This window comes from Rhododendron vialii, chromosome 1a (genome assembly GCF_030253575.1).
Source record: "Rhododendron vialii isolate Sample 1 chromosome 1a, ASM3025357v1".
Taxonomy (NCBI): domain Eukaryota; kingdom Viridiplantae; phylum Streptophyta; class Magnoliopsida; order Ericales; family Ericaceae; genus Rhododendron; species Rhododendron vialii.
In genome coordinates, this window is record NC_080557.1 from 17,929,869 (window position 1) to 17,956,286 (window position 26,418).

The 26,418-nt window shown below is 37.8% G+C and overlaps 1 protein-coding gene, 1 long non-coding RNA gene and 1 pseudogene across 2 annotated transcripts; 1 reads left to right on the plus strand and 2 right to left on the minus strand.

Annotated features, from left to right (window-relative positions):
• Window positions 1-1,442: 1,442 nt before the first annotated feature.
• On the minus strand, window positions 1,443-5,118 carry LOC131317870 (transcription factor MYB83-like). The gene is made up of 2 exons (XM_058347549.1): window positions 4,736-5,118; window positions 1,443-2,651 (listed from the first exon to the last, which is right to left on the minus strand). The coding sequence occupies exons 1-2, from the start codon at window positions 5,029-5,031 to the stop codon at window positions 1,985-1,987; spliced, it is 963 nt and encodes a 320-aa protein (XP_058203532.1). The 5' UTR covers window positions 5,032-5,118; the 3' UTR covers window positions 1,443-1,984.
• Window positions 5,119-10,485: 5,367 nt separating this feature from the next.
• Window positions 10,486-26,191, minus strand: LOC131317879 (ATP synthase subunit O, mitochondrial-like; annotated as a pseudogene).
• On the plus strand, window positions 19,160-25,478 carry LOC131317886 (uncharacterized). The gene is made up of 2 exons (XR_009197442.1): window positions 19,160-19,338; window positions 22,471-25,478. It is a non-coding gene; the product is annotated as an uncharacterized LOC131317886 (long non-coding RNA).
• Window positions 26,192-26,418: the final 227 nt, after the last annotated feature.

Genomic DNA, 26,418 nt, shown 5'->3' on the forward strand with positions numbered 1-26,418 from the left:
TGTGTCCTTAGCATTTCATTCTCCCTCTGTAACAAAATCCATGTACTGGTTTTTTGATGTATGAAGTTTACCTAATAGACAAAAGACTAAATTGACATGGGTAAAACTAGTTTACTCAAAGGTTAGAATGGGATCCATCCAAATTGTTGAAAAAGAGAGTGAAGGAAACAACAGGTTGTTAGCATGTCATTTTGTTTCTCTGGAAAAAAAAAAGGCAAAACAATGCCTTGGCCGTGTGATCAAGATTCACAGGCGTGTCAGGATCACGGTTGGTCCGAGTGCTTAGAAAACGACTTGATCAAGATGCGCAAGTGTGTCAGGATCAAGGTTGGTCTGAGTGCTTATAGAACGACTTCTGAATAGGCTAACTATGCGAGGTAGATGAAATCTACCACCGGTTTATTTTTGCCTAAAACGAAAAAGATTTGATAATTTTTTCAAGCGATGTAAAAAAAAAATAGTGATCGAGCGCGGTGCTCAAATGCAAAGAACACCGTTGAAATGAAAAGTGCTAGGGATTTTCATTACCGAAATTAAAAGTCACAATTATGGAGTGTGAGGAAATTAAATATGCAGAATAAAATTAAAGCAAATCGTATTGGACTACGAAAACTGAAATTTAAAGATAATTGTGACTGACCTATTCCAGATTCTCAAATAAGTACTTAAAAAATAAGAATTTATTTTAAAGCTTAAAAATAATAGACTTATGAAAATAATTTTTTAATTTTTTTTTGCAGGATTTAATAGATCTCAAATAAAATTCATATTACATATTTTTTTATTTTAATAAGCCTATTATTTTTAAAGTTTAAAAAGTGGTCCGCTCAATTCCACAGTCTATCATGTTTGGGTACAAACACATTCTTCCCGTTTTCAAAAGAATACCATCTTTGTTGGGTCCGTTATGTCCCTACATTACTATTTGAACAATAGTCCTACCATTAGCCAGTGGTGCATGTGACTACGTACAAGTTTGCATTAGTGGGGCACTATGAAATAAAAATTTCGGATCGAATCTCAGACATCCCATCCCATCGACCAAGAACTTGATGTTTTTTGGCAATACGACAATGGCTTACGTGTTACATCACGAAAAACGAATGCAAGTTTTTCAGATTTTAGAACAGTGTTTTGTTCATCCACCTAATACGGATCCTAAATAAAGTAGATAGTAATGTTAAAATGTTCACCCTACTCTTGAGTTTGTTGAACAAAATATCTTTTATATGAATGTGCGTATTTGGAAGAACTGGTTGAACGATATAAAAAGCAATATCTATTTGGGTTTAAGAAAAACTAAAACTAAAAATAAATAAAAACACAGTGGAGGCCCGTGTCCTCAGTGGTCCTACATTGGCTCCGCCACGTACTGCAATAAACAGTTACGTTTCTGTGCCACGGAGAGAGATGATTCTTATTTTATTGCATTCCACAGGATATATAACAACTTCCACATCTTCATTATTCCATCGGAACATACAAATAGAAATTTATTACAAACTAGCTAGCTTAGCTAGCCTTTATTTTCATATCCACCTTGCAATTCGCTATTTACACTGCCTAGCTCCTCATTCTGATTTTGTTTTTCGTATCACAGGTATTGGTTGTACCGTGGCCGCCCATTCATCCAGTTTCTCACTCGTATTGTTTTTTTGTCACAATTGTGAATGTCCGGGCCAACTTGCTCACACATCTACTAATTCCGAGGCTCTGAAGTTCTGGCTCATACTATCGATCTCACTACCTTAATAAAGAGGGGAAGGGTTTCAGGGCTCAAAGAGGCAAATGTAGGTTTTTGACGTACGTATGACAGGAAAAATTGTATATATCTTCAAAACTTCTTATGCGATGGGCCGGAAAGCTCATTGAGAGAGAGAGAGAGAGAGAGAGAGAGAGAGAGAGAGAGAGAGAGAGAGAGAGAGAGAGAGAGAGAGAGAGAGAGAGAGAGAGTGTGTGTGTGTGTGTGTGTGTGTAATGCAACTTAAAAATCAGTTAGGCAAGGAAAACTTGAGACATTCTCCAACAAGCCCTCAAAATCCCATTCTCCCATTTTGGAGTAATTTTCTCCTTGCCAAGGATTCCCAACCTCAAACACGTCCTCTATTTTGCTGCCCTGATCATCAACATTAGCCAAGGAGTAGTTGTTACAATATTTCTTATGATCAAAGGTGTAGTGATCACCACCAGCATTATTCTCAACGAAGCACCTAGTAGTACTCTCTAATGGAGGAGTTAGAGGGTCACTTTCTAGCTCCATCACACCTGCTTCAACGAACGAGAATTCCCCACAATACCCTTCTCCTGCACCTCCCTTTGGTAAGCAAGGAGGGGACATATTGAACACGTCGTAGCTATTGTCTAGGAAAGGGAAAGGGTAGTTGAGGTAATTTGGAGTGGCCATTCCATGCATGGTTATTGATGAAGACGATGACGAGTCCATCAACATGGCCATGATGTCGCGGTCGTGTGTGAACACGATCTCTCTTCCTGTGGCATCTTTAGGGTTTGACTCATCGGTGCTGACGTTAGACGATGAGGATGTGGAATAATTACCGTTGTTTTTCAACCTCTTTTTCACGGTGGAATTCCAAAAGTTCTTGATCTCATTGTCTGTCCTTCCTGGAAGGCGTGCCGCAATTTGAGACCACCTGCGATAATCAAATTAACAAAATAAGGAAAACAATTAACCTGAAAGTAATAGCATTAGTCAAAATGAAATATTGCATCTCGTAAGCATGGCTGCTCTCTCTCTCTCTCTCTCTCTCTCTCTCTCTCTCTCTCTCTCTCTCTCTCTCTCTCTCTCTCTCTCTCTCTCTATATATATATATATATATATATATACACACACACACACACACTTCTTATAAAGGCGCACTTAACTTGTTATTTTCCGATCTAATTTCGATGATCCGAGCCGCTCAATATCTTCAGAATGAGATTTTAAAGGTACTCCCGAGAAATTGGCAAAAAAAATGTCTGGATGGAGCTCGATTGGATCAGTTTTTGATAAAAACGTTATTATAGCGTTTTTATCAAAAATTGATCCGATCGAGCCCTTCCGGGTCTTTTTTTTTCCCGATTTTTGTTGCGTATTCCTAAAATCACGTTCTGAAGACATTGAGCGACTCGAATCATCGAAATTTTGTCGAGAAGTGGGAGAAAAATGGACGTCCTTACCTTAACTAAAATAAGAGCGTCCTTATAAGAAGTGAGCTGTCCGAACCATACTCACCCCTAACTCCTACCCATCCTCCATATTTTTCTCCATTTTGGAGGATTGAATTTCATCCTCCATATAGAGTATGGAAAAAAGTTTTGAAGGATCCTCCAAAACTACTTTTTGCTAAAATGCAAAAAGTAATAAATTTTGAGTGAGTGACAGGATGATGATAATTAAGTTCCTCCCACATGCTTTTCAGTGTAGCGAATAATGATGAGAGGAAGAGTGATGAAGTATTTGAAATAAAGTGTAAATATATAGAGATATAGAGGGTTGTGATTGGAGTTTATCTGGATAGTAAAATCCTCTATATTCACTATTTGATTCAACAAATATTAATTTGATCCTCTAAAATGGAAAAAATAGAGAAAATTTGATTGGAGATGCTCTAAGTATGTGCCACCAAGGAACGCGGTGTATTAATTGTGGATATGGATGAGTTGAAAGAAATTGAACAAAATTCCAGAGACAGAAGAGATGCTTCTATAAACTCTCACATTTTACTCCTATTGTCACGAAAAATGACTGTCAAACCCATTTTTGGCATCAAAATGGCATCAAAAAATGGCAATGGGTGAACAGTGAACTTGAAAGCCTCAACAGTTCACTATATCCAAGTTATGGAGAACACGTACACCTTTTCACCCTCTCAAGGAACAGCTACGCTCCCCCCCCCCCCAATTGTCATACCTAAACATATAGTAGTAAGACGTTAGAGCAAGTCCACTCGTTGGTGTCAAAATGACTTTGTTAAATTCATATTTTGGCTTGCTATGGTGCTTAAAAAAAAAAGCAATTGAGGAAATCAAATGGATTGGATGGTGTGTGAGAAACGGCAATAACCGTCTAGGGCGACAAATTTGGCATGTCATTGCCATTTTTTGGCATCATGAAATGGCAATGGGTGAACAGTGAACTTGGATTTTGCAAAAAAAAAAAAAAAACACCTTGTCAAATTATGACTTTTACACCCTAAATGGCAATGGATGGACTTGCTGTTACATATACAGAGTTAATTCGGGTCAACAATCGCGGGAGCAACCTCCCACCCTGGGGCTGTCTATTGAAGCGACTAAGAGCTTGTTCGTTTGGGGACTTTAAAACCCCCTCGTACGGTCTCCAATACATTTTCTTTATCTATTTATTTCCACTTAAACCTCCTTCAAAATAAAAAACGAACAAGCTTTAAAGGTTGTTTGCAGTCCCAACCTATTACGCATATTTCATTTTGCACATGAAAATCTCACTAAATTGAATATTCATCTGGAGTAGTTTTTTAAAAAAGGATTAAATATCCAAGCGTTTGACATTCTGCTCTAGCTCCAGTATATGGAAGGTAATCTACCTGCATTGCACACTAACTAAAATTCTTGGGGAAAAAATGATCTACAAATAGATAGAAACTTCATACAGAGAAAAGTGGCCAATATAAGTTCAAGATTCTTCTTCAAATACAAGTGAGAGAAAGAGAAGGGAGAGAGATTATCAAAGTAGCTAGAGAGGGAGAGGGACCTGTTGCCAAGGTTAGAATGCAAATGAAGGATGAGTGCTTCCTCATAAGGGGTAAACGCGCCCCGCTTGAGATCAGGCCTCAGATAGTTAATCCAACGGAGGCGGCAGCTCTTCCCACACCTCTCCAAACCGGCATTCCTCGCGATATCGCTCCAGCAACCTTGCCCGTTTCTCAACATGTACTTGATAAGCTTCTCGTCTTCTTCCGGCGACCACAACCCTTTTCTCAGCTTGGTTTTGCTGCTGTTGTTTTTCATTTTCTCTTTTCCCATTGTTGTCTCAGCTGGCTTCCTCATCGTAGGGTTTCAACAAGCTCGAGATGGGGAGACAGAGATTTCTTATTGTAACTGACTTGATGGAGATAACATAGCGAATATATAAAGGGTGTGTGTGTCTGTGAGAGAGAGAGAGAGAGAGGAGGAGGAGGAGGCTTCATGAAATGGTAATGGTGAGGATGATGGTGATGGTTGTGGGGTTTCACGTTTGCTTAGATTATTGGAGAGAGAGAGAGAGAGAGGGGATGGTTCTTCGTCTTGTCCTTACTCAATCTTTGTCTTTTTCTTTCTTCACTCACAAGGTAATCATCATAATAATAACTATATTAGAATTTAGCATATTGCTTCCACTTCACATAATCATTCCGCAATATGTGTAGTTGTGTACCCCTCTCTCTCTCTCTCTCTCTCTCTCTCTCTCATTCATGTGAACAATGTGTAATGCAAGCAATTTAGAGAGAGAGAGAGCGATCGTACAGAAACAGAAGCACTTTTGTTACGACTTACACTCTCAAGTTGGAAAATTAGATTTCCGTTTGGGATCTTAATCATCTTATCTTAATTCTCAAGCAAACAAAAATCACCTGATCAAATCACCTCCCTGCCGACACTTACGCATGTTTTTATACATACAAACACCATCGACGGACACAATAATATTGTTCTCTGAATATTACGTACGTACTCAATCATTAATGCATGCGTTGCTTTTAAATTTTAAACGAGATACAATTAATTTGTAATGGCCAGCTAGCCTTATGCACGCACCTACTTCACCAACCCTTAATTCAATCCTTCTAGAACAAGAAGATCGAAGAAGGGAAAAAGAAGATCGAGGAAGGTAGGGTCTAGTACTTCTTCCTTGAAATACAAGGCATAGTAGTAGTACAGGAGGGTAGTCAAAAAAAAAAAAACAGTGGTTTGATTTGTTTTCTTCAGTGGGCTGTTCGTTGTTTCAAATGATTAACTGTTATTGGCTGTTTAAATCATAGTTTTTGGCTAATAAGTTCCGCTAAGCTTTTTGGACGTTTTGTCCTCACTCAAATTTTTTCTGCGTTTGTTAGTCTTGCGATTAACTTTTATAGATTATTGATTCGTCTCGAAGAGGTGAGTCGGAAAAGTAAGATTAATTTATGACTTTTAACCAAATATTTTCGGAAATATCCAAGAAAAAGCTTTATCTTGGATATATATTTTCAAAAATATTTGGGTAATTTTTTACTTTTTCGATTCAACTCTTCGAGACGAATCAATAATTCACAAAAGGTAGGCGCAAAACTAATAAAAGCAAAATAAATTTGAATAATTAAGGACAAAACGGCCAAAATACTTGGCGGAACTTAGCCTTCGGGTGGTTTTGGCTTAATAAGTTAAGTTACTATTTTTGTTATTATTCAATTTTTTTTTTGCATTTGTTTGTTTTACGTCAAATTTTTGTGACTTATAAATTCGTCTTAACAAGAGGAATCAAAAAAGTAAAAAAATTATAATCGAAACTCGTAATTTTTTAAATAAAGACAAAAAATAAGTTTAAAAATTATCTTTCTTACCTATTTTTGTCTTTTTTAAAAAATTATGAGTTTCGATTAAAAAATTAATTTTCCAATTACTCTCGACGAGATGGATCAATAAGTTACAAAAGTTTGACACAAAATTAACAAATTCAAAAAAAAAATTGAATATAAACACAAAAAAAAAAAGTTAGGAAACCACCCAGTTTAATGTTAGGCTCACATTAGCCACATTAATGTAGGCCACATCCTTAGGATAATTAATCATGCTAATCCTTCCGTCCCATAATTTTAGCCTATTACGAATGCTGTATCCTTTTTAAATAAATAAAAACATATTTTTATGCATTCCTAAATTTTTTTTACAAAATCTAAATATCTTAATTAGTTCATTGAATTGATATGGGAAAAAAATTAACTTTTGTAGCATATAAATTGTTTCATTGTTTTATCGATCTGTTTCATTGTTTTGTCCGAAAAATAGAGCGACTTTGTTGTAATGACTAAGGGGTGGTTGGCTTAATAATTCTTGTGGATTACTCCATTCGTCCCCTTTTTAAGTGTCCTGCTTCGTAACTCCAACCTATTAAAAAAATATCATTATACATTTCACATCAATTTTTTTCTCCACTTTCCCTACTTACGCATCATCATTACACTTTTACTCACTAACTTTTCAAAATGGAATCTACTTTTAGGGACAAAATAGACAATGCATCAACTTTTATCCACTAACTTTACAAAATGGACACTTATTAAGGGACAGCTCAAAATGGAATACTGGACTCTAAATAAGAGACAGAGGGAGTATTATTTTTCTTTATTCAAATTTTGTTTGCATTTTTTTGTTTTGCGTCAATTTGTGTAGATTATTGATTTGCCTCAACAAGAAAAATCTAAAAAGATAAAAACTATGTTAAAAACTATTTTTTTTAATAAAGAAAAAATTATGTTCAGTTTTGATATGTTTTCTCCACTTTTTAGGGCATCACCAACAAGTTATTTTATCAACCATTAATTTATTAGGGCATTTCACTATTCGTATTTTTTAAGTCGTATTTTAATCTTGAAATATTTTCATACATGTAATAGAATGTGTATCATTTTCTAGATATTCCCAATATCTCTCATACGAGACCACTATTGAATATCTTTAATAAAATTTATTAACATATATAATTTAGCTTTTGGAGGTAAAGTGTTAAATGTTTGAGATAGGGAGTAAATTTACTCATGAAAAATAGAGCAATGGGTTGAGTTGTCTTAAATAGAGTATCCTTCAAAACAAATTTTTTTTGTGTGTATATAATCTATTATTTTATACTCTTAAATAGATAAAAAGAGGTAAAAATGAAAGATTAGATTGGAGATGCTCTTAGATTATTTAATGTTGCTTCTGCTGAAACATTTTAATAATGACTTGTTTGGGGAATATTACTTCCTCTCCGTCCCCAGTTACTGGTCTATTTTTGTATTTTTGTTTCTCTCAAAAATAATGTTCCCGTTAAAAATTGACAGATTAAGGTTCGTGATTGTATCCATTCATCCTTTTCTTATCAAGAAATTTGCATCGATTTCAAATGCAAACTGAATTTTCTCTTGTATTATTAGGAAAGCATACATATATAGAGTGTAATCAATTGCAAGGCTCATAAAGTTTTTAAGGTAACAGAATTACAAGAGCAACAAGTCAACAATTATTACGTTGACAAAAGGGCAACATTTTTTTTTCCCTGAACGGTGAAAGAGGATTTTATTAACAAACAAAGGATTGAATCGAAAGAGGAAATCAATACAATAAGAGGCCAAATGTACTGAGAGAGCCTCGAGGAGTACAAATACTCTTCCTACTAATTAGGAATGGCAACGGGGCGGGTTTTTGTGTACCCCGACTCCGGCCGGGTATTTTTTGGGTACCCCGTTCCCACCCCGATCGGGGAATGGGCCCGTCCCGCTTCGTAAAAAATTTAAAAAATTGGTAATCTTAAAGCAAAAAAAAGAAAATAAGTATAAATGAAGTGTCAGTTTAGTATAAGGGTAAGAATATAAGGGTTTTTTAGTATAATGATAATAATATTAGGATAAAAATATATAATTTGAGTATTAATGATAATTAGATTAGGATAAAAGTATAATTTTATAAATAAATACATTTCGGGGTGGGTTTGGGGGCGGGGTACTATCACCTACCTGAACCCGGCCAGATTTTAATATTTTTACCCCGACCGAAAATGTGATGAAAAACCCGCCCCGTTTGGAAAGGGTTCGGGCCGATTGCCATCTCTACTACTAATGCTACTCGTAGAAACAAAATCTACCTCAAAGGCACAAAGTATTTCTTTTTTTAAAGGAAACATTAACAACAAAACTAAATGAAACACAAAACATGTTGGCAAAGCTAACGCAACAACAAAATCAACCGAAGCAAAGTGCACCCCATCCGCCTCCTAAGATCTCTGGGCTGGCCGTGAATAATCCGCCCGCGATACCCCATTACCGACGGCGCATGGTTCGAAATCCACCAATCAATCGATCTATTGCCAACTAGTCACTTGAATCCAGCAAACCCGCATTGCATCCGACCGGAAATCAACTGCTCCTGCCTTCTGCCCAGCAGCCTGAACACCCATATCTCAGCCCCTCAAAAACCCCTCGAACGCAGCAACCCGATTCACCACGGCAACCATCAACCAAAACAACCCCAAACAATAATATCTCAGCCTCTCGCCTTTGTAGCCATAGCCAAAACCGCTAGCATAAGCCCTCAAATCAATCCCCCGCAAGACATTACCCCTAGAATCAACCCCTCAAAACCCCACAACTGCTGCTGCCCTCAAACTCCTTAAATTGCCGCTGCTGCACAACCCCATTTTGCCCACAAACACCTCACATCGCCACTGCCTCACCACCACTTCAGCCCTCAAATGACTTAAATTGCTGCTGCTGCTATGACCCCTCAAAAACCGCTACAAATCCTCGCCGCTGAAGCACCACAGCTATGACACCCAAGAACCACCTCCACCGCTGCTGCACACCCCACCATAAAAACGCCAAAGCAAACCCCAAGCGCTAAAAGTGGACAGGAAACACCAACCAATAAAAAGGAACGAAAACTACACACACACACAGAGATCAGAAACCCTAACTTTAGAGAGAGAAGTAAGAATAACAAGATAACAATATGCAGATTTATCTTATCATTTGTAGCTCTTGTTTTGCTGTTGTTCTTTTTCTGTTAACTGTTTTATTGAAGTTCTTGCTCTTTCCCAAACAAATAATAATAATAGTAATAATAATAATAATGACAACACTACATTTCACATATTATTACTAACCTCCTCCCAACTGAGGAAAACAAAGAAGAGGATCTTTTTTTCTCATCTTTTCCTTTCCTTCTCCTATTTTCCAAACAAACCCTAAAATATTTGAAACAAAGCTTGAATAACCGAAGAAATAGAAGGATTTCCAGTTTTCAGTTTGGACATGGACCAATTCAACACTGTGAAAAAAGGAAATCAAGAATGGAAATCCAAAAAGTACCAAAAGATATCGATATATTACCTAATAAAAATGGGTATAGTGACTAGTTATGACTAACTTTTCCATATCCAAAAAGACTGCTAGCACCAATACCTATATGTAAGAGAACTGAGACCACAATCCATAGTGACCAAAAGAGACCCCATCCCACAAGTCCGTCCACAAATCCAAGATCCAAACACAAGCTAAAAACATGGCAATATCTAAAACACAGTTCAGTATGATGTCCTTAAACAAGCAAGTCTAGCATGCAGGAATGGACTCTGTAACAAGAAGCAACGGGAAAACTGATCAATAAAAGCAGCTTCCACCAAACAGATGAACTGAAAAAAATTGGCACAGGATACAAAAAAAGAAAACTCATCAACCGCTCATATTCCACCTTCATACTCATCTTGTCTTTGAAGTACTTAAATGCACGCAATTGAATATTCTTATCGCATTATCATCTTAATCTGAATCATCGAGTACTAACTCATACAAGACACAGAATAATTTATTCACCCTTCTTTAAAAAGGGTGAACATTATCCTCCCTATGATTGGTGGAAATTGTGTAGGTCCCACAACAACCTAACTCATTATTACCAAAAAGTGTATTGACATGCAAGAAATTTCGAAAGCGAACAAGTACCTTTTATTGCTAAACAGAGGGGCATCACATGCCCCCCAAGCCAAAAAAGGACAGGATTACATATTCTTGGAGTTACATGCAGAAACAGCATGCCCCCCGAGCCAAAAAAGGACAGGATTACATATTCTTGGAGTTACATGCAGAAACAGCCAAAAAAGGACAGGATTACATATTCTTGGAGTTACATGCAGAAACAGCATGCCCCCCAAGCCAAAAAAGGACAGGATTACATATTCTTGGAGTTACATGCAGAAACAGCAAAAAGAGAGGGGCTTGAAAGGGGGCAACGCAGTTTAGAGGTTACCAATATTGACAGGATCTCTCAGGAATCTCTCCATCTGTTTTGCTCTGGTCTTAATGGATATGTCAAACACCTTTTGCCCGAATTCCACCACTAGTCCACCAAGAATACTAGGATCGATCTGACACATGCACGGCAAAATTAGAGACTGAGAAAACAAGCCGCCCATTTCAGTGTATGACAGTGTGATTTAATATTTGCACGGGAAAGTTAGTTACCGTCTGTTCAAGGTTAACCTTCTTCCCCTGTCCAATTATATCCTGCAGTGTTTCTTTCAGCTCTTTCTCTTCTTCAGCGGGAAGCGGCTGGCAAACAAATAGAAACTGTGATAGTAACAATAGAGTTCCCAATGGCTTCCACCAAGTAGACTCAACCAGAAATGTATTCTAAACAACCAAAATGACATTGATAAAATTGGTAAACATATCAAACATTTCATTACCTAATTAAAGCCCATTGAAACCAACATTATTTTTATGAATTGGGATGAACCCCAACTAGCTTGAGTATTCGAGTTTCAATGCAAAAAAGGCAGCCTTACATCTCCTAAATGCAGTCTATGATTCAACTTACGATTCAAAATGATAACTGCATTCATATCATTTACTTTTGCATAGAAAGGGTGAGGAATCTTGCAATTCACATTCACTACACAACTAAATTTCTAATCTAAAATTTGCTAGTTCCTTAACTGTCAGGTCTGATAGATTCTAGACCTCTTTTTACCTTTTCTCTGGGAATGTCATAATATACTTCTTCGACTGTTTAGCAGTTTAGTCAACGACCGCCAATATAAAAATTATGTATCGCTACGAGGATATGATATACATAGTTTAATGCAATAAGAGTCGTGCTGACTGGATGATAATGAAATGGGATGTGTTTACCACGAGGGGTAGCTCAGCTGGTAAAGACACTGGCTTTATGTTCAAGGGGTCAACAGTTCGAGTCCCCTCACTGGATACTGATGATTAATTGGGCAGGGATACTGGGCTATCAAAACGAAATGCACTGGATATGCTGAGCCCACATACAATCACAGCAGTGTCAAGTGTTTGACAGTACTTCACATACTCAAGAGACCCACATCATATAACCATAGCTATCCAGCCTAACCAAACATCAGCCAATGAACGGATCAGATCAATGAGTCTGTTCCAGACAATTGCACAGGAACATCTTATTTACAGAGATGAAACCTTGGTATCGGGTGTTTGACACAAGCACTTCACACATTTACAAGGAAAACATGTAATCGACACCATAGCTATCCAGTGTTTTAAAAAGCTCTAGGTGGCCCGAGGTGCCGTGGTTCATTGGAACCTAACCACGAGGCAAGGCGCACACCTCATGAGACCAAGGTGCAAGTTATAGAAAATAAGTGTAATTTCAATATATGCATAACCAACAGAATAAAATACTTCTAGAATTCCAAATATCACTAAACATAACATTCCAGATTTTTTTTTTTTCAGTAAGTAACATTCCAGATGTTATCACCCAATACTAACAAAAACGTGAGATCCGTTTATAAAAAGTAACGCTTTAAAGATTATGCTTCAACATAAAGCAGCAAACTCAGGAAAAAATGACAGCACTGGCCAGAACAAATCCAAAAACAAACAAGGCATGAGAATAAAAACCAATAGAGCACAACCCCAGAAACAAACATACCAAACAAAACCAAACCAAACTGAGCCTTATGTCCCAATCAATTGGGTCGGCTACATGAATCCATAAACAATATGGAGCTAAAAAAAGAAAAATCAGAGTGTCAGAAGAAGAAGAAACTGCCAGTTCCCAAAAAACAAAACAGAACACAAGTAGTAGATAAAAAGAAGCACAGACTCCGAGAAAAAAGAAAACACAGCATAAGAAGAACAGAGACTTGGGGGTTAAAAATAGAAGAGATGTGACTCGCCACTCACGCAAAGGAGTAAGGCGGGTGCCTCAAGAGCCTTGGGTGAGCTTTACGAACTGCACCTCGTCTCCTGGTGTTGAAGGCAATTTGGCTGCGCCTCACCTTGCCTCAGCTCCTAGGCGGGCGCCTTTTAAAACACTGAGCTATCCTATCTACCCTCGACAGTTAGCCAACCAAGAGATTATGTTGATTAGTATGTTCCAGTCATTACACAGGTAGATCATTTATACTAGAGAAAATAAGAAAAAAGCACAAATAAATTGTTTTTAGAGGGTGAGAAACAATCAGGTTACAATGTTGTCCTCATGGTTGCAACAGGTTTGTCTATGTGTAGCCTCTCGCATTCCAACGGGTTTGTTTATTCTTTTGCAGGCATAGGTCAGGTCTCTTGTGATGTACGGAATCAAGATTAATATACGAAAAGGACCCACAGCATACCCATGCCTAAGGACCCCTAGACAACACCATGCCTAGAGAAACAGTGGACACCCTCTTGGCAAAACCAAAATTAGAAGTAGAACATCAAGATTAATATAGGAAAACAGCCCACAGCATCCCCATACCTAAAGACCTTAGAGATCCCCATGCCCGGAGATATAGTGGCATCCCTATGCCAAAACCATAACTAATATTGAATTCATAGTACAATCAACTGATAAAAACATTATTCTGTAGTCCTTCAAATAAGCTCTTACAGATGCAGAGAACCAAAGATACCATAATCATAATTCTTAAAATTCTGGAACAAGATAACTTCCAATTAACAAAGAAGATAACTTCTAATCTAATAACAAGATTACTTTCCACTCCTATTGGATCCCCATCATGTTCTGTTGTTTCTCGATGAAGTGAAGTTTTGCCTTTTAGGCATGTTGTAGACCCCTGGATGGTGTCCCAAATATTTTGCCATCTTTCTTTTTCATAACGAAACACCCAGTAACCGGATATTGGAGACAAAGACATGCATAATCTTATTAAAAGGAAAACTTGAGCACACAAACAATCCCCGCTAACAGATATAGTCAACATTACATTACATTTATTTTCTTGGCGGACTCTTAATGACTACTATTGTGTATCCACTACACACACACACACATAGAGATAAGGGTACGATTGATAAACAAACCAAGCAACTCAAGTGTGAGCTTGTGTTCGCTCGTTCAAGATCAATTTGCTACCTAAACAAACCAAGCTTTTAACATTTTTTCAAAGCTCGTTAATCTTCCGAACTAGGCTCAAACAAGCTATTACACTGCTCGTTCAGCTTATAATAAATACAAAATTCAAGCTAATCGAGGTCTTGACTTGATTAGAGCTCGTTTGAGTTCGACTCGCCCGATAAATGAGTTAAGCTTGAACATGTTCTAGAAGCTCATTGTCTTTTCAAACCAAGCTTGAACAATCAACTGCTCCACTCGTTCGGCTCGTCTAGCAATCCTATAAGAGGGTACTTCTCCTACATCTTCACCAATCAATTTAGTCATCATGGTCGTACATATTTGGACATTCTACAAAATAGGACATTGTCAGGACCTTGACTCAAGCCTTCTAGGCAGTCATGGACTTCTTTAACTTCACAGTAAAGAGGATACTTGCAATCAGTGGACACAATCCATCGAAAGTTTGGACCCAAAGGCTGCAAAACTCAATTCTCAATTTATCCGAATTCGCCGAAGTTTCACTATTTGGAAGTAAACAATCAAGCCATCACAACCAGACTTAGCTCAAGTAAAGAATAACCAGACAAGGTTTCCCCTGTAGATCTTGAACACCTCCTTAAATAGTCAGACAATACAACTGAGCCAGTCGAGGGTCTAAGTCAGCATGTCTTTTGTCATTTTCTTTTGGTTTCTTGTTACCTTCATTTCTGTCTTGCAACTGGCATACCCTTCTGAAACCCAAACAAGCGACAACAAACGGACTCAATCGCAAGCAAGACAAGACCACCCCAAATTGTCCAATGTGATAGTGTGCATTTCTACTCGATTTCACCCCCTCAAGCAAACTACAAAATAATGCATATGCATGTAATTCCAGTTATCAGTAAATAAAAAACCAAAAGCATTACTATCTATCTTTTTCCCCTCGGTATTGAGGTACTTTCAAAAACGGATGACAGGCTTCCTGCTGCTGGGAACAACCCCCTCTCTGCCGCTCCTTCAAGAGGCGTTGAAAAAACGTCCCATGCTTACTAAAAATTAACGCAAGAAATATCACATATCCATGTTAATCAAAGAACACAAGACTACAAGCAAGACAACATCCATCAAGTGCACTAAGAATCTTAGTCTCGTCTCTCTCTCTCTCTCTCTCTCTCTCTCTCTCTCTCTCTCTCTCTCTCTCTCTCCATGTCTGTACATATGCATACATATATATATATATATACACACACACACACACACATATACAAGAAAAAACAGAAAATGGATCGTATACACTGAAAGCTCATTTGGTCATATACAATGGTTCTTAAAAAAATTATATTATATATATATACACACACACAAGATCTCCTAAGGGATCCCGGATGAGGAGTTGGTGCGGGACTCCAAGGACAGACGTTGGATTAAATCCAACGGCCACGGTTTTAAAATGCCTAAAACCCATTCTTCCCAATTTTTTCCCATTTTTTCAGCGGCAAAAGAGAGCTCAAGAGAGAGAGAACGAAGACGAACAAAGAAATCGATCGAAGCCCAGAACGAAGAACATCGAAGCCCACCAGGTATCTCTATCTCTCTCTCGAATCTCGAATCTCTGGCGCCTATCTCTCTCAACCGGACTGTAAATTAGGGGGGTTTTTTCCCTTATTTTGTACCAGATTGACGAAGAACGAAGACGTAGCTCTGGAAAACGAAGACGAACAACAAGGTCTCTCTCTCTCTCTCTCTCTCTCTCTCTCTCTCTCTCTCTCTCTCTCTCTCTCTCTCGATTGAACTCAAAAATTGGGGTTTAGGGCTTGAAACCAAAATATTTAGTTTTCAGAAACCCAAAACTTGGTCTCTATATCTCTCGCTCTCTCTCTCTCTCTCTCTCTCTGGGTTTGAACTTATTTTGGGTTTGTGAAAAAAATACGATTTATGCCACAACTTTCCTGCTTCAAACCAATCAAGCCAACAGAAAACACATGGAACTCTCAGTTATTGTTACTCTCAATATTGTTACTGTCAAACCCTAACTCAAAGAAAATATAACAAAGAAAATTATAATTTTACCAAGAATGGTTTATCACAGATTTTGAAGCCCTAATTTATGGGTTTCCCCTAACAGTTGTGAAATCGAAAATCACTAAAAACATAACCCTAACTTTAGCAAAAATTCTGACTTTAGCAAGAACGGTTCAATCGAAGCCCTAATTTTTGGGTTTCTGAAAACTAAATATTCTGGTTTCAAGCCCTAAATCGCAGACTCACAGTAAATATAGAATTTGAGTTCAATCGAGAGAGAGAGAGACAGAGATCGAGAGAGAGACCCCTTGTTGTTCGTTCTTTCTTCGTTCTCCTATCTATTTCTTCGTTCTTCGTCGATGTTCTTCTTTGTTCTCTCTCTCTCTCTCTCTCTCTCTCTCTCTCTCTCTCTCTCTCTCTCTCTCTCTCTCTCTCTCTCTCTCTCTCTCTCTCTCTCTCTCTCTCTCTCTCTTCGTTCTCTCTCTTCGTCTTCGTTTTCTACAGTTACGTGTCCATTCTTCGTTAATCTGGTATAAAATAAGGGAAACAAAACCCTAATTTACAGTCCGGTTGAGAGATATAGGAGCCAGAGACAGAGAGAGAAAGAGAGAGAGAGATAGAGACACCTGGTGGGCTTCGATGTTCTTCGTTCTGGGCTTCAATCGTTTTCTTCGCTCTCCCTCTCTCTCTCTCTCTTGCCGCTGAAAAAATGGGAAAAAATTGGGAAGAATGGGTTTTAGGCATTTTAAAACCATGGCCGTTGGATTTAATCCAACGGCTGTCCTTGGAGTCCCGCACCAACTCCTTATCCAGGATCCCTTAGGAGAGCCTTAGTGTGTGTGTGTGTATTTTATTTATACATGTGGCGTGTCCCCCGCCATGTCCATATCCCTATTTTTTTAGAATTGCCGTGTCCCGTGTCCATGTCCGTGTCCGTATCCATATCGTATCTGTGGCCATGCTACATAGAGAATCTACACAATCAATTTTTTGGTCCAGTACTCGATGCTGCTAATTTTCCAGTGTACTGGATAATTTCTCAAGAGGATAGGCAAACTTCAGCAACATCCAATATGCATTAACTTGCCAAGACCATATATTGGTTGTCATCAATCTACATTAACTAGCCAAGACCATCAATTGGTTGTTCATTAACTGATGTTCCCTCCTAGATCACCGAAAGTTTTCTCGTCTGTCTCTTGTCTTTTGCTGCAATGCCGAGCAGCACACGAACAATCTTTTTGCCTCTTTTTTTTTGAAAAAACTAATTTTCTAACCTATCCTCCAATACCAAAAACTTTACAGCTATCCTCTAGTACCACTTATTGGGTTTTTCAAGACCCATGACAAAACCAAAGCGTACGCACTAAAGAGAAAAATGAGACAGATGATTACATTACTTTTATCATAACGACTACTCTTGTGTATACAATGGATAGACATACACAAAAAGGATAGGGTTGATAAAAGAAACCAAGCTACTTGAGTTCAAGCTTGTGTTTGCTCGTTCAATATCAATTCACTACATAAACAAACCAAGCCTGAATATTCTTTCAAAGCTTGTTAACCTTTCAAACTAAGGTCAAACAAGCTCCTACTTGGCTCATTCGGCTTATAATGAATAAAAAGTTCCAGCTACTACAGGTGAGCTTGTGTTTTGCTTGATAGAGCTCATGTGAGATTGACTTGCCCTATATATGAGTTAAGCTTGAACATGTTCATGTAGCTCATTAAGTTTTCAAACCAAGCTTGAATAATCAGATGCTCCGCTTGTTCGACTTGCCTAGCAACCCTATAAGAGGGTACTTCTAGATAAATAATACACTAAAAATAGGTAGTTAAAAAAAGGTGAGACAAAATTAATAAGACCCTAGAGCCCCTGAAGTTGTACCCAGTTCCCAGCACTTTGATATTCTATGTCACACATCCCTCTCTTGCACTCGGCCACACATATATTAGATCAATCTATGATTTTTCCCTTTCTTTGCTCTATTTCTCAATCCAATACCCAGGCTAACTTCATAGATACGGAAACGGCTTTCGAACATAAAGAAAACTGTAGGGGTTTTTCACAGCTGGGAAAGAACTCGACGCTGTCCACGTTTTCTTCATTTCCTGCCAACATAAGAGTTCAGCTCATTCAATTGCTGACAAGGACTTCAATGTGGTGCCACAAATGAGAAAGCCACCCACGCCGTGGACCTTACCCAACACATTTCTAGACAAGATCATATAGGCAGCCTATAACAATAAAGAAACATTGAGAGAGAGAGAGAGAGAGAGAGAGAGAGAGAGAGAGAAGACCATACATTTGCCATTCATGCTTAAAGCATATGTTGCATATAGTACGTTAAACCAAAATTTTGCATTCTAAGTTGAACTTACAATAACAGTTGTCACAATGGCTTTCATTTCTCCCCTGTGCACCATGGTCAACTCTGTAAATCTCTACGCAATACTTTCCAGGTGCTTTAGTCGCCCATTCTCAGCCAAAACAACTAGTAACAAATGAGATCAAAATATTATTATAGTACACGAATTCAGTGGTGAAATTAGTGATTATTATTGTAATATCAAGCCTCAGTAGCACCAAGGCATCTAGAATCAAGGGCATATGGATGGTATGATTGTGCATATTCCAACTACATAACAAGTATGCTGAATATGTTTGGAGATCACAACGTAGTTATAACAAGTACAATCAGATTTGTATTCCAGGTCAACTAAAGACAGACACATCAAAAAGAAAGGCAATTACGTAAATCCACATTCACCCTTTAAGTGTAACTTTCTAAACAAAATGAAAGTCTATAATGCATTTAGTGGAAAATTTTGAAATAAACAATGTTACAATACGTACATTTATAAACAGTCAAAGCCGAGGAAGAAAACACCGCTTCAAATAAGCTATTATGTGCCTGTTGATATCATGACTGATAAAGATGGTTGCGCCTGAATACTTAGCAACTATTCTCTGTACACGACTTTTCCGGGAGGGCAAAGCAAGTTTTTCGCTTCTAAAAACAAAAGCAAAAACCCAACTATATGTACATATGTTCTGCAAAAACTTTTGCTGGAGGTGGCCATCATTGACCAGAAGTCATCACAGGGACCAGAGGTAGTGGTTGTGGGCTATTGCAACATGGTTCCTTCTAAATGTCTAAAATACCCGTGACGGAGGCCTGACACTGAGATAAGGGTATGGTATCTGTGTCTGACATAATTAGTTGGATAATCACCTAGTAAGCATACTATGTAATCTGAATTTACCATTAACTATGCTTGGAACTCCTATATTATAATCAAAATTCCCCAAGGCAATTAATAAACACTATATATCCGAGAAAACAAACAAATATACCAACAAATTTGAGTTCTTGGCCCGACCTTAGTAGCAGGGAGCTTCTAAAGTGGTGTTGCTCCCACCTTAGAAGTGCGCTCCTACGCTCCAACTAAAGAGCTTGACAGAAGCCTGCTCCCATTGAGATGGGAGCACGCTCCTTCCAAAGATCGAAAAATAGGGATTTATCACTTGACTTTATTAAGTGGTCTTTGATGAACTTATGTATCTAGTCCAAGTCATGATATCTTGAAAGAAAACCATATATTGTACCACTAGCCCATTTCTTACACTTATGGTGGACTTGGCACATAGTTTACTCCCTAAAATGATTGAAATTTATATTCTATGCTACATTATTTTCATTTTCATCATATATACGTACACGTTCCTTCCAGGCTCCCAACCTTGGGAGCTCCTATATCCCCTCGCTTCAGCGCTCATGCCCCTGGTTCCACTTCCACTCCTACTTCATGCAACTAAGAATCTGACACTTTGACACATACCCATACCCGACACCTATACCCGCATCCATGTAACATGCGTTGTTGGTGGTGACCAGCGGCGGTGGCAGGAGGTGGTAGCCAAGGGGGTTGGTGGGGGTGGGAGTGGCAGGAGATGGTGACCAAGGGTAGTGGAGTGAGGAGGCCTTGGAAAAAAAAAATGTAATCAAAGAAAATATTTGTTTGTGTTTCTTGGAAGTTAGTATCTCCCAAACTATTTTCATTTGAGTAGAAACAAAATTACTACATGTTTTTGAGATAGTTTACAAATTTGGGAAAGCACATTTTTGTGATCCTTAAGATTTAGTAATCTTGGAAACTATTTACATTTGATTAGAAACAAAAAGCATTTCAAAACATGACAAGTTATCAAAACTTTTGCAAACATAAATAAAAAACATCAAGCATCAACGTTACAAACATCCACCAATCGAAGATTCAGATTACTGGAAGTATTTCAAAATGCTGACTCAACAAAAGAAACCACCAAAATAGTATCAAGTTGTCATTGGAAATCCTACAACCCCCAAATGAAATCAATTCTGGAACATCAGAGAGGTTTTCAAAGAAGAAAATCTGCTTATGTCCTTAGAATGTAAATAAACATTATTTCCCCTCTTCCTGTTCATCCCCTCTTCCTGTTCAAATCATCCATGACTTCCTTCTTTATCTGGAATGTCATACGACAGCTGCACCGACCATTTATTAAACCAAAACAATTACTGTCAAGCGTTGTACCTCCTCTGAGGCATCCACTAGGGGAAATGAAAGTATTTTAAAGGGCAAAGATTGACAACAGCACAGATCTGCTTGATGTCCAGGTTCTAAAGAGAAGAAACCAGAACCTATTACTGATTCTCAAGAGGACTCCTCCCACATAACCGATTACTGTATGTTAAGTGTGCGTGGACATAACGGCAGCAGTTGGAGGTATCATCTCCATTGGAAATCATAAAGTGTACTGTGCATGCAACTTATAGTAAGGTTTTAATCGACAAAGCTAGAGACAGAGGCATCCACATAAAGGTAACATCAGTGGCAAATTCCTCGTAAAATAAACATTTTCGGGATATAACCATCATTGCTCAAGAACATAAAAACACTATAAGCATCCAGAAAATGCGACACACATTTCTGTCAATGCAAGTTGAATTAGTTGCTGAAATCATCTGGAATGTGCTGCCAATACTTCTCAATAAGTTTAAATCTCTCTTTGACTTACCAAACAGAACTAGATACTCTTTAAGTTGATTACAGGAAATAACAAAGTAACAACTCAAAAATTTCCATCTAAGTAATATTCAGCTTTGCCATACCCAAAAAGTTCCGAGTAAGATCTGAAAATTTAGCTTCAGCACAAATTTCAGTTATTGCCTTTATTCTCGTATCGGCAGGGACTGACAAATCTTTCATGAACATCGAAAATGTAGTACTCTTCTTGGAAGCCTCACCAACGTCAAGAAGCTCAGATTCAACCTTTTCCAGTGCATTAGCTTTTGCTGCAGCAATGTACAGAGCAGTGGCATAGTTTCCAGAAACCCCATACATTGTGAGAGGCACCTGAAATGTATAACAAAGTGAGAAACTGAAAGAAAGATATACCAACAGCGATATATAAGCCCTAAGAAAGCATTGAATATATATCCGCAAATAATACCAACGGCGATATATATCCGCAAATAAGTCATCACAGCTCAAATAAGCAAATTAGGTTATCTTTCCGTTCCTTTGGTGCAAATCCAGTGGCATAATTAGGATATCGAGAACTAGGCGTTGGTGAAGAATGAAGAAGATATAATGCTAAATATTTAGATCTCGGTGCACTTTTCACTTTTCCACATATTTCAATACACTTTCTACATATTTACTGAGGTTATCATCCACTCCTTGGGCTGTGGTTAGCATATCCATATCGAAAGTTGACACCATCACCTCCTCGTTGCTAACACATCATATAAGCCTTGAAAATTTTACGCTTCTTGTAGAATATTGAGTTGGAGAACCATATTACTCCCACAAATGTCTCATTACAGCTCAAAGAGGCTAGTTACCTTAACTTTCTGTTCCTTTGGTGGAGATGCACTTGCATAACTCTTCAAGAACTGTAAAAAAAGTCAACCCACAATTAAATAGAAATCGAGCTATGCACATTGCGAGCAGGAGATATTTACATCAACCGTTGTCATAGCAGTTCCAGTCAACATAAATACTAGGGGTGTTAATGTGGGAATAGAAAAGGGGGCTTTTGAAACAGTTGCTGAGTCAACTCCATCAAAAGACTGAGTCGGGGAATATGGAAAGCGGATAGCCGTGCAGATAAGAATAAGAACAAAACAAAAACTTGCGCAGAAGATTTAAAATCTCAAGCTTGCTACAGAAAAGCAGGTTTTTTAAATTTTTGTTTAGCTTTTGACGAGCTTTTATGGTTTTGCGTACCCTACGGCCAGGTTTGGTTGTAGGACACAACAGACAGGATAAGATGGGTTAGGACTGTCTTCGGGATGGGCAGGGAGATTATACATCCCTTCATTTCCATGGGACAAGGAACATTACGAAAGAGAATGTCAGATATCTCATCCGTGATTTGACTCACATATTGTATACTTGATATTGTGATCCATAGTTTTTATCCAATCCTAGATGAGTCTATATCCCACTTCACTGCAGGAATGAGTAAATATTGCACATTGGAGATAGTGTTCAACAAACTATCATCGTCAAATACGCAACCAAATGTTGGATACATGGGTCAATCAGATAACTAATCCAATCCCAACTATTCTTATCCAGCAACCAAAGTTACTTTAGGGGAGTTGCGGGTTGAGCGTTAGCTACAGTGTACTGTGTACAATCTTTCATTTTGGTCATAGTTGCTTTTTTACAACCAACTATTACACTTCTAGTCAATAAATATTTGATATAATATTGGATTGGTGCATTAGCACACTTAATAAGAAATACATTTAGGAGAGCTTCTAAACGAACAACATATAGAAAGAAGTTCCCAAATTACCTGCCCTAATGTGATGTTTCAAATGATGGTAAAAAGAAAAATTGCTCGGGTATATATAAGAACTTCAGTTGCAAAAAGAGTTATATGCTCTAGTGCATTGTATGTTGATCTCTTGAAATAAACACGTTTTAATAAATTCATTTTGTTTTTGAACAGCAAAAGAAAGCATCTTTTAATAATGTAGTGTACAGAAGCCTACTACTACCTAAATTTCGGTAATGTGATGTGCCATGCCCTTGTTACAGTTGCTTGTACCAGAACAATCAGCATTCCAGATAATATAGCTCGGAACATGTTTGGTCTTCCATGCTAGAAACTTTATTCGTTCATATTTGCGTTCATCTCTGTAGGTAATTGTCATATTGATAACAATAGGTACGGCTAGCAATAAGTATGGCCCTGCAACACCTATGAATGGTTGTGGATTGCAGCACATGTGGTGGCGAATGATGGTAGTGATGGTGGCAATAATGATTCTTAATAAATAAAATAAAAAAAAAAAAGACTCTTTGTTCCAGAATAAAGAAACTTCTATACCGGTGAAAACTGAGGTGACGTGGAACATTTCTCTGCTCTTCATCAACAGTCTTAACAGTTCTAGCCTATGAACCATGGCTGCTAATGTGGAATACAGATACAACACAATACCTATAAGCCGATATGCAAAAACCTAAAAACGTAGGATACAGATATGGCCAAGATACATTTCTAAAGTTGTCTTAAAATCTTAGGGTCATATCAAGTTGGATGGATCAGGTGTCGGAGTGCTTCGGGAGTGCTGTGCGACCTCAAGACACCCGCAAATGAAGGAAAATTTCCCACGTACGTAGTGTTGGGCTACTAAGAAACAACATGCAAGTAAGACCAGTGTGGTGAAATGAGAATGTTGAAACAGATGTGTTGTAATGCTTTGCGAAATAAAATTAGAAACGAAAACCTTTGAAAGGCGATAGTTAAGAGATAACATGAGAGAACATAGATTAAGGTGGTTTGAACATGTTTGTCAAAGATCAGCCGATGCAATAGTTAGGAGTGATATGGTTATAGTAGAGGGTAACACTAAGGGAGTGGCAGACCAAAATTGTTTTGAAAGGCGATAGTTCGATAGGGGATCTAGGTTTTTCAAAATATCATGTAGCCGGCCTTGAGTGATTAGGACTAAAAGCTCGATTTGGTTTGGTTTGATCATACAGAAGTTCAAGAACAAAGATTAACCAAACTAGAAATTAGGAATATGCCATAAGCCAGTCTACATGCAACATAATAAGGATTCATCATTTGGACAAATTATAAAAAAGTAGAATATTGCTTTGATCTTACTGTTTTCTCCTTCAATAAAAAGCAACCAAAATATTAGTAAATTACCAACAAGGGCTAACCTGACAACCATTTAACACTGTCTACTGAGAGGTAAGCGGGTCAAAACGTGTCAAAAGGCAATAATTATTTGTTAGTTTTCCTGTATAAGAGTCTTCCATTGTTAGTTTATTTCTTCCCCGTATGGAGTTACATCTTTGGTGGTGGTATATTGAGATTGATTTAGTTAATCCAGACCTTACTCTCTAGTACAGGTATTAGAATCTCAAATTCTCAATTTCCTAAATGTTTGGATGTCGAACATAGAGTATCTGAAAAGCATCTGATACTTCCTAAATGGGAATAAATAGTAAATACTGACGACATTCTTAGCATCTGATAATTAAAAAAAAATGATAGTAATCTCAACTATCGGATATTTATATGAAGTATCAGATACGTACGTATCTTAGTTGCACAAAGCGGGAGTGGGGGAGCAGAGGAATATAGAAGCTCCCAAAGTCGAGAGCATGAACAGAGCGTGTACATATATTACGGAAATAATGCAACATAGAGTATTCACTTTAAAAGTACAATCAATTTAGGAAGTAAAAATATGGGCCAAGTCCACCATAAGCTACAATTCGCACGGACACGTCTACCGACCTCACGTATCCATGTCTGACACATTTTGGTAATGGACAAGACACTCTCTGGACATGTGTTGGACAAGCCTAAATACTGCTCCATTTTTTTAATTTTATTTCTTTACTCAGACACATTGTGAGTACTCTAGGTCGCGTTAGCGACACTCTTGGAACATGCTAAGGACATCAAAAGGTTAAAATGTAATTTTTAAAACTCGGACCAGGTCAGCAGAGTGAAAATTTGCACAAGTTTATAGGTCACGTATACTTAATTACTTATATGTGGTGTTGACGTGTATCTTCATAGTGTTGTTCTTAATTTGATAGAAATAATGTTTTCAACTTTTATATGAATTCATAAAATACCTCTATAATACAAATACATTTTATATTCAACGTGTTCGTGTCCTAATTTTCGATAAAAATGACGTGTGCATGTGTATGAGTCGTGTCGTGTCCATAACTTGTATCTATGTCCATGCTTCTTAGATCATAAGTGTAAGAAATGGGCTTGTTTACAATCCATAGTTTCCTTTACATGACATCCCGATTGGGTTGTATATATGAGTTCATCAAAGACCAATTAATAAAGCCGAGCGGCAAATTCCTACTTTTCTATACAAAGAACATACAAAAATTCCCATCACGATGAGAGCGGGCTCCCATCAATCTCCTTAATTGGGAGCGCAAGAGCCGACTCGCAAGGGGGGAGCGGCACCACTTTAGGAGTACATATAAGCACAAACTTACACAACTATCAGCTTATCTTTGTAGAACTGAAACTCTTCGTTCTGTTGCCTATAAGATGACCAAAAAAAAGTTACAGGAAACAGAAAGCGTTCCTCCAAATATCTCCAATTGGACTGTTCATCCTCATCTAAGTTGATTAAAATCTTCAGTTTTTTCAGCCACAACTAAGGTATGCACGTCTTATCACATTTTCCTTCATTTTCCATTCCCAAGAAAATCATCTCCAATTGTCCATCCCATAACATAAAAACGTCTCGTCACATTTTCCAATCAACCAAACGGAACATTTCAAATATATCAACTTCAGTTAGCAACGGAATTAAACACAAATTGAATTCAATCCAAGCATAGGAAAACGCAAATCAAACTACCAATAAATAAATAAAGCAATCGATTTCAAGTTTTTGGCGGTTATTTAGGTCTTTATCTGTGTATCTGCAAAGCTAGGGCAAAGCAAGGAACGATGGACGGTCGATCGCTGGATTGTGGAAAAGGAATTGGATCTCACAATCCTGGAGAAGAGAGGGAGGGTTGATCTCAAACGCCCAGCCATTGCCATTTTCGAAACCCTAACGGTGAGTTGTAGTTGAAGAACGTTGCTCGAGTCGAAGGAGTGAACTCCAACCCGACCTTTCCTTAACGAAACCCGTCCGATTCTACCTGGGTCGCCACCGAATCTACGCGCGGCGGGATTCGGTTGTTTTTGTTTGTTAGGAGACTTGGGAGTAGTATATTTTTAATTTCTTCCTTTTTTTAAACGGTAAAAAAATTTCATTAATATTAAAA